The following is a 16,778-nucleotide window of genomic DNA, read 5'->3' as shown; positions in this document are numbered from 1 at the left end:
ATATGCATTGTAGTTCCCCATTTATAAACACATACATAGGTCTACAAACATCTTTTGGACAAAAAGCGTCTACTTCCTTTACTTTAATTTTACTTGTCTTTCCCTTTAATTTATTTCCTAAATAGGTATTTTCGGTACTGCATTTGCGATTGCCTCGTTGTTCCGATAAGAAAGATAAAATAGCCTATATACTTCTGGTCTAAGGCATTTTCGGTGCCGGTAGTCTGCTAAGAGCATAACACACAAGTGTGTCAAATTTGACCCCCATAAGGCAACGAAAAAATGAACAACCAAATATAATTTTTCTAGACATTACAACGTCTTATAAACACTTATGGGTGTTTGATTTTTGTATTTAAGCTATGAGGTGTTTGTTTAATTTAAAACTCATAGCACAGTGGAGGGTTGGAGAACACTAAAATATAGTTTGTAGGGGCTGCAACTGTACTTCAACCCCTATGGGTGTTTGATATTCGTGAAGTTGTTTTACTCTTTCTATGTTAACTGTGTAAAAAATGTTGCCTTTTATGTAGAGGTGAATGTTTTACGTTGGCTTTCCATTGGGAAAATGAAACGAATTAGAAATTTGTTAAAGGGGTTATAGCTTGAACGAATACGTGATTGATCTAGTATTATTAAAATCCTGGATTTTAGTTGTAAAGCAAGGAAATTTATGTTTTGTTTATAGTAACTGAAATCTGTATGCGTTTGCCTTAATTTATAAAATGCAGAAATGTTCATTATAACCGATTCTCAGATCGCCCTCGCCACTATTCTGTTCATGGTGGGTATATCGTGTGCTTCAGGGTCCGTAGTTGCATCCTCTCTGGTGCCTTCTCCGCCCTTCATCAACACTGTGCCCTACGCTGTTCCACCCTATGCCACCAGGGCGGACCTGGTCACGAGAGCCCTCAAGACTCCATTTCTCCCAGCTCCGGCTCCGTACTTACCGCCTTCGGCAGTTCTTCCACGTCTTTTACCCTCTTCTGCAGTACTTCCTGCTCCAGCTTTTCCTAGGGTAGTACCTTCTCACGCCCTACCTGTCCCGGTCCTACCTCCACGGGTACTCCCCTCACCCATCCTTCCACACACTTTCCCTCCAAGGTTCCCTTCTCCTTTCCTGCCCGCCCCTTATTACCGTAACTTCTACGGTGGAACTCCATTATCAACGTCGTTCTCTGGGCCCTTCACGATACCGGGAGCTTTGTTTCCGCCCTTCTTTTACAGAAGGTGAAGACTTTAAGTAAAATTGTAATTAAAGCTGATTAATTTGTTTATTGTTTATAAGTTCACTAGGCTAATACATTTTTTAAGTATATATCTCATTAAATGTGTTTACCATTTAATTCCTACTTTGTACAACCGATAAGTGCATACAAAGCTATATGCAGGAGAACAAGAATATAATACTTTCATTACCAAAGGTTGCAGTAATATTCTTGTTGTGTCTGCAAATGTTAGGCACTGTGGCGTTCGATGTTCAAAGGGATAACAATATGTACTACAGCTATAGCAATATTAAAGTATAGCCTTGTGTGGAATAGTTAGATTAGATTTGATATGTATAATCACATATTTACTAAACATTTAGTTTTGGAAATATTTTAGTAGGAGAAACTGAGAACGAACACTCTTTTGAGTTATCCTTGCAATACTATGTCTCACAGTCATTTACGTGAAGTGTCCTTGAAGAGTAGTCTTTGTTAATAGAAAGTGTAAAGTAAAGTGCAACAAATAGCGTTATGGCTTTATTAAGTGTTTACTTCATAACTCTTATTAATGTAAATCTTACCTTTCTTGCCCGTTAGTGAGTGCTTTCTTAACAGAAAGTGATGCCTAATTTTTAAAAGAATGAGACCTTGGAATCATAAACTTTTACCAACCCTTATCTGTCTAGAATTTTTAAAACCATTGGAAAGGTAGTTTTTTGAAATACAAAAATCTTATTTAGGGACTTTAATTCCTAATAAACTAAAGATAACTAACAAAAAGATTAAACCGACGATACCACCCATCACATAATTTTATCATTTCTCTCACTATAACAGAGATCATTGAGAAAATTGGAGGGAAAGTTAATTTAAACACGGTTAATGAACCAACTCCTCAATTAACAACGTATAGTGTACCAGAAATCAAGGATATGCACGGTAATTTTAAAAGCTACTAAACAAGATTCCAATTTGTTTCTTGTTTATCAATTTTGTTGGAATATCTTAAAATACAAATAACATGACGTAATCAACAGGAAGTATGGTCGAACAACTGGTTTTGTTTTGTTTATATTCAGACTAACTCAAGAAAAAAATAGCAATTACGAATAGGTAGTCAAATATGTAGAAATGTCTAATAAATAATTTAATGAATAACAAAGCATTATTACGTAAATAATATATACAGTAACAATTCAGTCTGCATTGTTGATGATGGACGAGACCATAATAATCGGCATAACCATAACAAGAAACTGAGACAGTGAACGTAAGAGGAAAAGAGCTTGACTCATCTTCACGAGGCGACTAAATAGGTTGAGCTCCGCGCGACGGGCGTCGCGGCGTCACTGCCGCTGGCACAGGGTACTCGTAGTCGGTAGTCTTCACAGTGCAGACTGTAGTGTGGAGTTAGGTTTTGTTTGTTTTCATGTCTTGTTCTTGTTATCGTCTTTAAATTTTTAAAATGTCGATGTGGGTGATTTATTACAGTTACGTTACGATGTTAATCGATGTATTTTTATTGTTTTTATAACTAAAGTTACTTGTGTTCAAATATAGGCTACTAAACAAATAAGTGAGACTATAAAAATAGTAACCTATACAGGTTAAACATTTATTTTATGTTATAAGCATCTTGTGAACTGCTGAGTTTTCTTTGTGGCTAAAGTTGAACTAAACATTAAAGTGTTATATTTACAAAGAACCTTAATTGTAAATAATATAAAATGAGATCACTGAGTACGTAGAGCGTAGAGCTAGTGTTCATGAAAGTTAAAGACTTTTTTTAGAGGTCTAAATTGTAAAACTTATTTGTATGTGCCTCAACCAATTAATATGGATAAATATTTGCTTAAAAGAAAAAATCCTTGTGATAATTATAATTCATCAGGTCAAACAGACGTAGATACCAACAACGGCAGGCCTAAACTTACTGAGTAGCATCTCTGAAACAGTTATGCAAGAACAGAGTAAATAAATACAATTTGATCAGCCTTGTACCTCTAAAACACAAATGGTAGATAAAAAAGTTGTCTTTCTTGTTTTGAGTTTAAGTTGTGACAAAAGGCCCAAACAGACAGGCGTAAAGTTTCCACGCCGAAACATTAGTTGCAAACAAAGATCGTTTCAGAGATCGTGGTACAAAAGATGCCCTTGGATAGAATATTCAATTAAAACGATGTGGTTTTTTTGCTTTGTTTGTATACATTTTTCGACACAGGGCCCATTACTTGAATATGTGTTAGTTAAAACTGCTTACAATGATTGGAAACATTTAGGAAGTATTGTGACAAAAGATGAAAGTTCCAATGTTCACAAAGCATGTTTACCTAAATACCACGGATGGAAATCTTCCAAAAGGAACTCAAAAAATAGAGACATCCTTAAGTCAGTCACCAAGTCCAAGTCCAAGTCTGGTCGCTAGGATGGCCTCTGGGCGCTCCTCCTGGTCTGTGGGCAGTATCTGAGCAATTTAAGCTCAATGGCTTGCCTGTCAGTTGGAACAATTAGTTCCTGCAGCAGTCTAGCAGCTAGTCGGTGTGGCGCTGAGGGCCAATATTTTGCGGAAGGCAAAACATTGCTTTGCGTGGTCACCGCGAAACTGAGCTAAAAGATTACGAAGATAGCACAGAAAATAGTGACTCTAGTGAGTCAGACAGAGAAGCTGATTTCGAAAGTAATATTACAACCAAAAATTCTAATAAAGGAAGCAATAAACTAAACAAAGGCAATTTCAAAGAGCTGCTAAGCCTTCTCTGAATTGAAAATGAAACCTTAGAAAAAATATTAAAAGCTTGCCAAAAAATGCAACATATACATCACGAATGATACAAAATGATATTATACTGGATACTAGCAAAGTAATTACTGATCAAATTATTTCTGAAATTAAAGCGTGTAGCAATGTTTACAGTATAATAATTAATGAGGCTCGTGATGAGGGTCACTGCAAACAGACGAGTGTCTGTTGCAGATATATTCACGATTCTAAAGTAAAAGAACGATTTCTTGGGTTTGTTCAATTGCAAGAACTAAATGGACAGTACATGGCTCACAAAATTAGAGAGGTTTTAATAAATTTGAACCTTAACATTGAAAACTGTGTTAGCCAATCGTTTGATAGAGCCAGTGTCATATCCGGTAAATTTTATGGCCTACAAGCTCCGATTCGACAGCTAACCAGAAACCCACGCCCGTACATCCATTGCCATGCCTACAGGCTGAACTTGGTCCTTGTGTATGTTGCAAAAAATGTTCATAGCGTCGATGAAACAATATTGGGCTAATTGAAGCTATTTATTCTTTTCAGTTTTACGGCAGGAAATATTTTCTTTCAAGAAGAAGACAGCAACTGATAATAAGCACTTACATGTACTCCAGCAAAGTGAAACAAGGTGGGTTTCCAAATATAAAACTTCATTTTTTTACTGAATTCACCTCTGTTGTAAGTTCTTTAAAAAATGTGTATGAAGTGACAAGAAAAAGGAGCCTGCAGAGGCAAAAGGACTTTTGTGCCAGCTTACATCTTTTGGTAATAATATAATTTTAGTCTGTCTAGACAAAATACTTCAATGTTTCAACATACTTTCCACCCAACTCCAATCCTTAAATATTGGCATCGGGAAAAGCCTTAAACTTATTGAGGCTACCATGTCAAAACAGTTGTCCTTCCGGACTGATGACCAGTTTGAGGAGTCCTACGAAGAAGCAGTCAAAATTGCAAATATAAACTAAATTGAAGTAACAGGAAGTGCATTCCATTAATGGGTAAAGAATGTTTCAAGCCGACTAGATGACTATTTAACAATGGAAACTATTGGCAAAGGCAGAAGTGCCGCAAATGATGCAAATACTGAAAAGACAAAGATGAGAGCTAATTTTTTTGCCATCCTAGAGAATATTTCAAATGGAATTAAAAGAAGGTTTCTGAAAATATTTCTTTTATTTCGGCTATATCTGCGTGTGATCCAACTTCTGAAACCTTTTTAAACGCATAAGTACTGTGTGCAGCTGCTTCTTCATATGGAAGGGACAAGGATACTATTTGTACTATACAAACACAATGTGAGCTTGGAAAAACAATGTTTTCAAGTTGTAAGGATCCTTATAGTGTCTACACATGGGCACATGTTTCAAAGAACTCAAGGATCTCTTTGCTACATTTTTAGTAATACCTGTACGTACAGCCACGGCAGAAAGGACCTTCTCAACAATGAGACATATAATACCACATCTAAAAGCATCAATGGCAAGTCAACGACTGAGTAATCTTGCAATTATCTCAATAGAGAGGGAGTTAAGTTACCCTTTATTGGTGGATCCAGATCCAGTTGTAAATGAGTTTGCAGCTAAAAAAGGAAGACGCCTCCAATTCTTTTCGAAATAAACTGAACATCCCTTCTTTTTCGACAATAGACAAAAACATGTACTCTTTGATTGTACATTCTTAGAGAATTACAATTGCGTCATAACAAAAGCATAATTCAGGGATAATACGTTTATAATTTTAAGTGTCAAGATTCCATTGAGTTTTCCAATTTAAGACCTCTTCAATTGTGTAAAATGGAAGATGCAGCAACCAACTTCTTAGTTCTCTCTCTCTTCATGGCATCGCTACTGATTTGTGATTTAATGTCTTCAGGCAGGACCTTAAAAAGCTTGGATCCCATGTATGATGGCTTCTCTGATAACAGTGCCGTTCTGTGTACTTGTAAGGTAAAATCTGCAGCCCGGCGGGTGTTGTGTGTGTGCAGTTCCCTACCCCTTGTCAAGTTTTTGTTGTATGCGCACATTATCACTTGAAGTATGTATAGAGACACCACAGTGATTATGCGGAGCTCAATAAAGGCATATCTACACGTTTCTATAGGTTGTAGACCAGCTAAAATGCGGACACACTTTTTTTAAGAATAAGGGTTCTTTGTAGATTTGCTTTACTAGAGTTGCCCCATGCTGAAAGACAGTGGCTGAGGTGAGACTCAAAAACGGCATGGTAAGCGGTAGTTGCTGTTTTTAGATCACTTATAGACTTAATTCTCTTTACAACATGAAGTCCTGTGGTCAGCTTTTTGCAGAGATTGTTAACATGTGTTGTCATGTGATTTTAGGCTGTTGTCAATTGTAATACCCAAATATTTGGCTTCATTCGATGATTAAATGTTTGGCAACACTCTGCAACGTTCTCCCCTAGGGGAATTTTTTCAAATGTCCGGTATCACTCAGTGGAGAAAGGGGTGGTCCTTGACAGCGCGCCGTAAGGGTATAGGGTAACCTACGATTAGTACTTCTTCTTCTTTAAGGTTGCTCGGTGAGGGAAAGGGCGCCACCTTGTTGTAGGACAGGTGACAGGCAGGGCTCCAACAAGGAACAGTACCCCTGCTCCAGGGAAAGTACCAATCAGGCTCCCTACTACCATACACTAAAGCTATTCTTTGTCAACCTGGCCTTTGGACTACACAGATAATTGCATTGAAATATTCTGAATACAATGTTCAAGATAGACCCCTAATACCTATGCGATGTTATCTCAACCTAGTTACTAGGACTGAACAAAAGAAACAAACTGAAATTTTTGCAATTAATTTAATTATTTAATGATGTGTAGAAATTGTATAACATTATCACGAGTAATTCAGCCTTACAGTAAGTAAATGCTTTTAGACAAAAAATAATTAACAACATATATGGCGAAGATACAATGTTACCACTTATTATAGAAAATTACAAATATGGCTAAATGAACTCTATTTATGGTAGGGAGCGCTCCACTTCTTCAAAACAACATGCAATATACATAAATAAATGCAATAAATACATGCAATAAATGGCCTAGACATGTAAATAATAGACGACACAAGTAAATACACTAAAGATACACTATAATGCACTAAGGTGTGCAGTTAACGTCTGCGTTGAATCAAATTTTAAGGGCTCCTTCCACAATAAAAAGGCTCCTGGGCCATAATTAGACATCAGTTCGCGTCCGATTCTCTAATTCATATCTGAAATAATCCAAGTCTGTACTCACCAACTGGGAGTCACAACACAAAAGGCCTACTACGTCCGGTCCAGACCGTGGCGCAGAAGAGCGCGACGCGAGCGGATCCGCGGTGCGGTAGTGGTGTACGTGTAAGGCGGAACGGCTAGGAGTAGATCACAGTGTCGAGGCAGTGCAGGCTGGAGTACCCACTAGCGGCTCGGCAGTAAGTCCACCAGGCGCTGGGCGCAGTCCAGAGGTGGACCAAGACAAAATCCCAAAAAGCCCTTGAACACATTCACTCCAAAATAGTTATGGGCCCAGCAAGCTTCCCATCGATAGATATATATATCACATAATTGGTTAATTCTATTATGAACATATAAAACCTTAAATCAGAGAAATTATCCAAGTTGACAAGTATACGAGTAGTATCATCCAACCAATTAAAATCAGTTAATTTTTCTTATAGTTGGTTAGTTAAATTACTAAATTTAACTTACTTAAATTAACTGATTAATATTTTCAACCAACAGAGAACACCAGATAACAACAGTTATCTCAGAAATAAATTCAAGTTTCCTTTGTTATAAGAATAGTGAGATCACATCAATTTATACAACTTATTTGTGCCATTTATATTTAATAGTAATAATTAAATTCTGTTATCAAATTTACTAGCAATTTTAAGTAAGCAACATCTATTCTCAGTAGCAATTGAAATGGACATTTAAATACAAATGAAAAACAATAATGAAACATTTAAAATAAACACATTAGGTTTTCGTTAGTTTGAAACAACGAAAATATTATGCCAGAATTTATATTCAGCTGATTAAGCAACAATACTCCTCTAGGTAATTGATAATGAATCTACCTGTATGTATGCAATTTCTGGCCATAAAATCATGAGAATTGTAAGCTTGATTGTTCATATCAAAGGCACTAAACACTGTCGAAAATAATAAACATAAATAAATAGTTAAAGTACCCTACATGTACACAGTATGATTTAACATAATAGGCAGTATAATAACAAAATTGCATTTATAAATTCAATGTGATATCAAAGAGTAATTATTAATAGCTTGAGGTAATAATTTACTTTGACTTTTATTAGAAATAAACATTGATACATTAAGAAGAAACGTTGAAACTATTGTATCGTACTAACATGAAACTGTGGCACATTAATTAGTACTATAAACGGTCTTTTACAAAATATATGTCAATCATGGTTGTATTTTATGCGACTTGTATGTATTTACATAATTAAATACTTAATTATAAAAGAAATTAATTTTCTTCGATTAAAACATTTAAAACATTGCAGTTATAACAGTGCAAGTTGTGACATTAAATCTCAACATATGTACTATTTATAAGTTTACCTCTTTCTCTTAGAAATGTTGTCAACATAGTTAGCGTAATTGGTTTTTAAAACAAATACTTTAAACAAAATTATTAGGTGAGATTATTAACTATTAAAAGTAAATACCACGTTTTAGCTTTACACGTTCATTTCAAACCCTAACAGTTTTTCCAAAAGCTCAGTTGAGTGATTCTATATCTCGAGTAGTGTTTTAAGCTATTAAAATTAGTATATTAAATTCACGTAAGAGTGACCAGAAATAAGGAAAATATATGGTAGTAGTTCACCTTGGCCAATTTATTAGTCGGCTCCCGAAAATCCAGCGAAGCTGAAGGGCTCGTAGACACACAGCACCAACGCAATCCAGTTACTCGCAAGCTTCCTCACTAATCGATCCACCAGCTGTTCGTTATCAGTTCACCTGCTGCAGCGTGTCGTCCGGTCGTGCGGTGAACAGTCCACCGGAGATAAAAGTTACTCAATGGGCTATTCTTTTATGCAGAACAGGCAAGAGTGACGTACGGGCATTGCTATAATTGGTACAATGTCGGCGCGCTACGACATTGATGAATTGAAATTTATATAATGTAGAGTGATCAGTTCTACATTATTTATACCATAACTTACCATAAACTTCACACGTCACAACTCCCACCTCCTCTTTTCTGCGACCCATGAAGAGCTGCTTACATTTACACTCATTTATCACTAGATTGTTGCTATGGCAGTAACGAACAGCCGTCTCCATTACTACATGGGCTGAGACTTCTAGGCTACCAGGTGTGGAGTCACTGAGGAGGAGCGCTGTATCATCTGCGTATATTATGGGTGTTGAATATTCTTCCAAGTATTTAGGAATGTCGTTATTAAATAAAATAAAAAGGATAGTTCCTAAGATGGATCCCAGTGGTACTCCTCTTAAGACAGGAGGCGGTTTGGATATCACTATTTGATTAAAGCCCTTCTGTGTGTATTTTAGTTCAACCAGCTGTTGCGTGTTTGATAGATAACTCTCGAACCATCTAGCTGACATGTCACGTATGCCGACTGCTTCTAATTTATTCAGCAGCTGCGCATGGCCAAGACAAGCAAATGCCTTACTGAAGTCTAATAGTATAGGATTACCATCCTCCAATTATTGATCGATTATAAACTCTACAAGGTCTATCACAGCAGTGGTTGTAGAACGTCCTTTTATGAATCCATCCTGGTACTTTGTAAATAGATTTTGCTTAAAAAGGCGATTCGTGAGTCTGGATAGGGCCACCTTTTCAATTAAATTGGAGAATATTGATATTATGATATCGGACGGTAGTTACCCACTTCCCTAGTACTACCTTGCTTGAGAAGGGTTATAACTTTGGCTAGTTTAACTTTGGCTGGAAACTTTCTTTCTCTAAAAGATATGTTAATGATTAGGGTTAGTTGGTAGGCAAGATCATTACAGCAAACTTTAAGGATCATAGCAGATACGTTATCAATTCCCATTGAAGTTTTATATTTTAATGAGGAGATCACTTTCTTTATTTTTTTGATTGTCACTTGATATAAAAATAAAACTGGAGTCTGTTGGTATAGGGTAATTGTCATAGGGTTTGGTTTAGGATTTGCAGCAAGAGCATTGTCCACTAATTTTATGTACACAGAGTTAATAGCCATAATAGAAAACAATAGCCATTAATTGGGGGTCACCTCACCTATTATATCGAGCAGTTATATAGGATCTTTTGAAGTTTTACGCTTTCTCTTCTCTTACGGTTTACTACTGCCCATATAGTTTGTGATTTATTGTCAGAGCGAGCAATGTGATTAGAAGCTTTCTGGAGCCTTAGTGTTTTTAGTTCTAGATCATAGTTATTTTTTAAAGCTACCTTTTACTTATGTTATAGCATACCAGTGAGATTATACTGAGCTTGTGTTCTCACTCTTCCCTCAGACTTTCTGTTTCAGTGTCTGATATCTTAATATTCTTTTGCTTTTAAGCTGGGTTTTTGTACATGAACATACATGTTAAGGGGGGCTAAACGGAAAAAATTTTTTTTCTCAAATTATTTTATTTTATTTATGGAATCTACGTTTCTTTCTGAAAAGAATGGTACAAAAAGTTTTGAATTGTGACATTTCTAAGTATTTTAATTTTAATTTTTAAAATAACCTTGCATCTAGGTTTTTTTGCCCACATATAGGTAGAATGTATTGAATAATTCAAGTGATCCGCGACACTTCATCAACTTCACTTGATGATATATTTGCCTTTTATTCAGAGTATTTCATTTTTAAAACATACACATGTTGGCTAACCTGTCTAAAAACAGCTGTCTGCAATGAGAAATAAATATTGCTGTAAATCAACAACAATATAGTTCTGGTGTTGTGAATGTGTGACAGTTGTTTTCAATTGCTATTTGATATTTTTATAGTTCTTTCTCAGAACATAAAATGCCTAGAATAAAAACATGGTGCAAGAAACGCAAGTTTACAGGAAACATGTATGTAAGATAGGATGGTGAGAGAAAACCTTTCGAACCAAATAGGCCTAGACCTACAGCTCCTTCTAGTGCAACAAGGAAAAAACTTGAAAGAAGGTCAGTACGGTTTGATGATTTTCCTGGTACAAAAAGAAACAATATTGTCTCCATGGATATTTTATCTGCCATAATAAAACAATTCCTATCTTGTAAACAGTGTGGTGGAGAAGTTAGCCTATCGGAAAAAGATAATAAGCGAAATGGCTTGGCCGCTTTATTGTCATTGCAATGTTTATCATGCACATTTCAAACTGAATTCTACACATCTGATTTATGTGATCTAGGCTAAACTGAAACAACAAATGTTAAACCAATGTTTGAAATTAATTGCAGGCTGTTCTATGGCCTGAGATGTATTGGCAAAGGTGTAGTAGCGGCTAAATTACTATGTGGTATGTTAAACTTACCTCGTCCAAGTACTGCTGTGAGCAGGTACACAGATGTTTTGAACCAAGTGTTATCTAATGCAGTGGAATTATCAATGAAACAAGCTACTGCAGAGGCAGTAGAAGAGAATGACGGGTCTAGAGACATTGCTATAGCCTATGATGGTACATGGCAAAAGAGAGGATTTGTTTCTAAAAATTCATGTTGCACAGTCACAAGTGTTGATACTGGCAAAGTATTGGACATAGAAGTAATGACAAAGTACTGTACTGGATGCAACCGCAACAAAACAGATACAAAAATGGCTGCTCATGAACCACATTGCGTAAAGAATTATGAAGGTCCAAGTGGTAGAATGGAAACCGTTGGAGCAGTTGCGGTTTGCAAGCGGTCTGAAACTACACGTGGAGTTACATACGTAAAGTTTCTCGGAGATGGTGATTCTAAGGCATACTCAGCAGTCATTGAAAGTAAACCATATGGAGAAACACAAGTAGAGAAACTTGAATGTGTAGGCCACATTCAAAAGAGAATGGGTTGCAGACTGAGAAAATTGAAGCAAAAGTTGGGAAATAATTTGATGTCTGATGGTAAATCTATCAAAGGGACTGGAAGATTACCAGATAAAACTATTGATGAAATACAAAGCTATTATGGAAATGCAATTAGAAACAATGTTGACAACTTAGAAAGCATGAAGAAAGCTGTTTGGGCAATTTACTTCCACCGTCTGTCAACTGATGGTAATCCCAGCCACAGCTTGTGTCCTCCGCCACCAGACACCTGGTGTAAGTATAGGCTAGCCCAAGCAGAAAACAAACCATACAATCACAAAACGGCCACCCCCTCAGCAGTAATGGAAGCCATAAAGCCTACTTTTCAAGCTTTGTCCCATCCAGATTTGCTTCGAAAATGCTTGCACGGTAAAACACAAAACGTGAATGAATCCTTTAATAATGTTTTGTGGACAAGGGTTCCTAAAAATACCTATGTAGGAAGAAAAACATTGGAATTAAGAACTAAAGATGCTCTTCTAACATTTAATGATGGCAATATAAGTAGACTGCAAGTTTTAAAAGGACTAGGACTTTGTGATTTTGGATTACATACTGTTGCTGCACTGAAAGATGCGGATGACATCCGGATCCATAAAGCGGATAGAGCAGCCCGAGAGATGACCAAAGAGTCCAGAGTGCAAAAGAGAAGAAAGAGGCTTGCTGAAAGTGAAGGCGGGGGTGATCACTACTGTCCAGGAGGTTTCTAACTCTTGTAAGTTACATTGTAAATAAAGGGGTTTTGGTTTGTTTTTTGCGATTACCGAAAGTTTCATTTTTTCACCTTTAGGTACCAATATCTTAAGAACATTTATTCAAAGAACCAATCATTAATATATATAAAAAATTGAAGAGAAATAAAAAATAAAATATCCCATTATTTAATTAAAAAAATATAAAAAAATGAAAAAATTTATAAAAGTTATATATTTTATGTTAAAAATATAATTGGTTCATCATAGCTTGCCAAATACCTAACAAACATCCTCCAAAAATTTCAACTCTTTGTCTCAAATACAACCCGAGATAAGTGTACCTAAATTTGGGCTTTTTAACATGGGTGATATAGGACCGTTTAGCCCCCCTTAAATTACCACAATAATTGTATTACTAAAATACTTGTAAGCATCGGATGTAATTCTTACCATCTTCTTATCATAAAACATTGTAGAACTATTTTTAACCACTGGTTATTGTAAAAATGTTCGAATTGTAATATTAAAATAGATTAAATAATTAAAACCTAATTGATAGTTTGCGTTTATTTAGACATTCCAAGTTCTGAACTAGGAGAAGGGAAGTATTTTCTTCCTACCTACTCAAAACAATTTTAATTTTACTTTTACTTGTCCAGTGAAATGTTTTTCTTTTGATCCAAGTTGAACTACCACGTTGAGAATATGATGTAAAAATATTAATATGTTTAATATAAAAGTAATTACCAAATCCTCGTTTTTTCAAAAAATGTTTGAAATGATAGCAAACTTAGAGTTTTCTCAAACATCAATAAACTAAATTTAACATCAGGAAGGCCTTAAAACTCACCATTTTAAGTATAAACCACAAATGTTTCCATCCTTCAGACCTCCCGTCATACATTTATATACGTGGGCCCACCCATAATAAAATTCCTGGAGCCGCACCTGTAGTGAATGTTGAGTTTAGTTAAATTTTATTAAGTCTGACACTGTCACCGACTTGACTCCTGGTAGATGAAGGCCTTATCCATCCAAAAAGATCTTAAAACAGTTGGTGACGAAGACGTTAAAAACAAAACTTTGGCATCGTTTCGACATAAGAGACACCAAGACTACAAAATAGGTCTATCTGGTTTGCCCAGCAGTCATTCAGCTTAGTGGTCTATGAGGTTAAGAGGTTTCAGAGTTTCGGATCTCCCAGAAGACATAAAATGCCCAAAGTGGGAAACTTCTAGAGGCCTAGAAGTATACCTTAAATGTTGAGAGCTCTCAAAAGCCAGAAATGACAGAGGTGGGGTGTTTCCAGAGACCTAAATCTAGCAGCGAGATCTGTATGAAGCTGGGACTTGGCAGGGGTTTTTGACGTTTTAGAGGTTGAGAACTCCCAGGAGCTGAGATGTTTTAGAGCCCGTCTTCTAGAAGCAGGATCCTACCAGAGGCCGGGAGGTCTTACAAGAGCCTATTCAAGCCAGAAACTGCCAAGACTTATCAGGAGCTGGAAGGTTCTAGAGGTTGAGTTACTAGAAGCTGAGAAGCATCGGAGCCAGAGACGTTCCAAAAGTGAAGGACAGACACTGGAAGCACTCAGAAGACGGCAGCTTGAGTGTTTCATAATTAATGTATTGCATACTCTTGTGGCTTTTATGGAAACAGGTCGTTCAGTGATGGTTTCTATGTACCAGTCTTATGAACTGCAATGGGAATCTATCTAAATCTAGTAGCCGAAGAGCCAAAGGCCTAGTTTCCGTAATTCGAAATTATTTATTCCGCGATTCTATTGTTACCATCATATATTCCTGTAAATAAAATGGTCCGTCATTACAATTTCAGTTTTATTGTTGATAAAAACATTACCAGTTGAAAGTAGAGTTTTCCAATGATTACGAATTACGTCAATACATTTTTGGGACCCAAAACAGTTAATTCTTTTGTCAGGCAAAGTCATTTCAGTCTATCTCAATATTCATGTTATAATTGAGCTATTTTAAATACCGTAAACCGGGGTTTACTTGACCCCAAAATATTGACTTTTTCTAAGTTACTACAGTTATAGAGGACTTTCAAATGTTATATGTGCTGATAACCGTTTCTATCACACTATACTAGAGATACTTACCTTCTACTTTTATAATAAGTTTTATATTTTAATTATCATGATAAGTAATTTTTTTTAGTTTTTTGAAAATCGGGTTCAAGTAACCCCCGGCTGGGGTTACTTGAACCCATTTCTTGTTTAATGCAAAAGTCCATTATACAAAGGTTATGGGATCAAGTAGGACCCAGGATCTTGAAAAAAATATAAAAGTAACAGTTTGAATATAAAAATTTATTTAATTTTTCATTAGAGAAAGTGAAATTAAGGCACACACGACATTTTTTACTGACTACCTTATTAAAAAATAAACTTGAAAGCTGGCCAAATAAAACCCAAATCATGAATATTAACTGTATTAAACAATATTTTTAGGAAGTGTAAACAACCCTCTCTTAAATGGCCTGGGTGGGCTAATAATGTCCTTGATGTCACACCACTTGTAATGTAAAATGTCTTTTACTGCCGGCCATTTCCAGTTCTTCTTTGTAGGCTCCATGCAGTCAACAAAGGCACCAGTCTGGTCGATGGTCGAAACCATTCCTGGATAAACTGTATCGTTCCACGATACTAACACGAAATTTCCTGGTTTTATGGAATTTTGTATGTTCTTTTTTAGCTTCGATGATTTTACCGGATCGAGAGAAGAGCCGCCGGAAACTGATGATAATAGTTGAGGCTGGGGATCTGGCAATGGTTCGAACATTTCATCCTCGGAGGTCTCTGATAAACTAAATCACTTTCTCTCCTGATTCTTGGATGCTAAAGGCGTCTTCATCCTCACTGGTAGAATCAGATGGATTTGGCTTTTTACTTTTTTTTCGCTGGAGGCTCTTTTTTCTTTGCCATGGAATTTTCTTACTGTGGCCTTACGAGAAGTTGATGCCTGTTCCACATCCGTAGAAGTTGGTGGCTCAAGATCAAATGCATTGACGCTTTTGCCAGGTGCAACATTTATTTTTTTTTTTTTCCTTCCTTGAGGCTTCACAAATTCTTGCCGCCTCTTTTCAAGATGTGCAAGAAAAACATCTCCTACTAACGTAAGGTTTAGAGATCTGTTCTCTTTGAGGCAAACGTTGCCAGGATTTCTTCTTTATTTGAAGGAAAAATTCCAGCCTTTTTTAAATCCGCCTTGATGTTACTTTCTGTCTTAGCATTCAGATCCTCTAGGACAGTTCTTAGTAACATGGGGAAACTGATCTTTTGGCAAGCATCCTGCTACTTTTCCAGCTTCCGACTGTTTCCATCTCACTAAAACCTCCCTCCACTTAGCTTTCAACGGCCTAAAGTAGGCCACGTCTAGGGGCTGGGTTAAGTGAGACGAATTTGGTGGTAGGCAAATAAAACTTATATTGTTTTCACCACATAGTTGTAACACTTTAACACTTAGATGAGAGGACAAATTGTCTCCGATCAGTATTTTTTGGCCCTCTTGTTTTTTTTTAATACGGGTAATAGGTGGGCAATGAACCACTCCTCAAAGGTAGCTAGGTCAATCCAACCATGTTTGCTTCGATTATATCTCGCACCTGGTGGCCCATTCTCTGTCCCACGTTGTCCACAGGTGCTCCGCTCTATAAAATTATATATGGAGGGATGGATGAACCAGCAGCATTGCCACAAAACATTACCGACACATTAGATTTTGAGGAATTGAGCACTCTCTCGGGATATTTACAACCACGACGACAGAATAATTTTGCTTCTTCCTGGGTCATCTGACATTGCGGTTTCGTCGTAATTATAGATATTTCTGGTGTGACATCTTTTGTCACCATACTCAAGTTATCTATATACTACTCAGTGATAATTTTTTCATCTATTGCTGCTCGTGACCTTTTTATGTTGTTGGCAAATCTTACAGATAAATCAGTTTTGCCTTTTCAAAAATAATTTAACCCAATCACGTCCAGGCATATTGCTTTGGAAACATTTGATTTGTTTCCCTTGCTTATCAAG

The 16,778-nt window shown here is 36.4% G+C and overlaps 1 protein-coding gene across 1 annotated transcript; it reads left to right on the top strand.

The window, feature by feature from the left end:
* Positions 1–733: 733 nt before the first annotated feature.
* On the top strand, positions 734–1,234 carry LOC124355686 (vegetative cell wall protein gp1-like). The gene has a single exon (XM_046806847.1). It carries the CDS (start codon positions 734–736, stop codon positions 1,232–1,234), a length of 501 nt encoding a protein of 166 aa, XP_046662803.1.
* The last annotated feature ends 15,544 nt before the right edge of the window (positions 1,235–16,778 follow it).

The sequence above is a fragment of the Homalodisca vitripennis genome, chromosome 2 (genome assembly GCF_021130785.1).
Source record: "Homalodisca vitripennis isolate AUS2020 chromosome 2, UT_GWSS_2.1, whole genome shotgun sequence".
NCBI lineage: Eukaryota > Metazoa > Arthropoda > Insecta > Hemiptera > Cicadellidae > Homalodisca > Homalodisca vitripennis.
This window is presented reverse-complemented; position numbering and strand designations above follow the sequence as displayed.

Excerpts from the sequence above, each read along its gene's own strand:
- LOC124355686 (XM_046806847.1), top strand. The coding sequence starts at position 734 with ATGTTCATTATAACCGATTCTCAGATCGCCCTCGCCACTATTCTGTTC.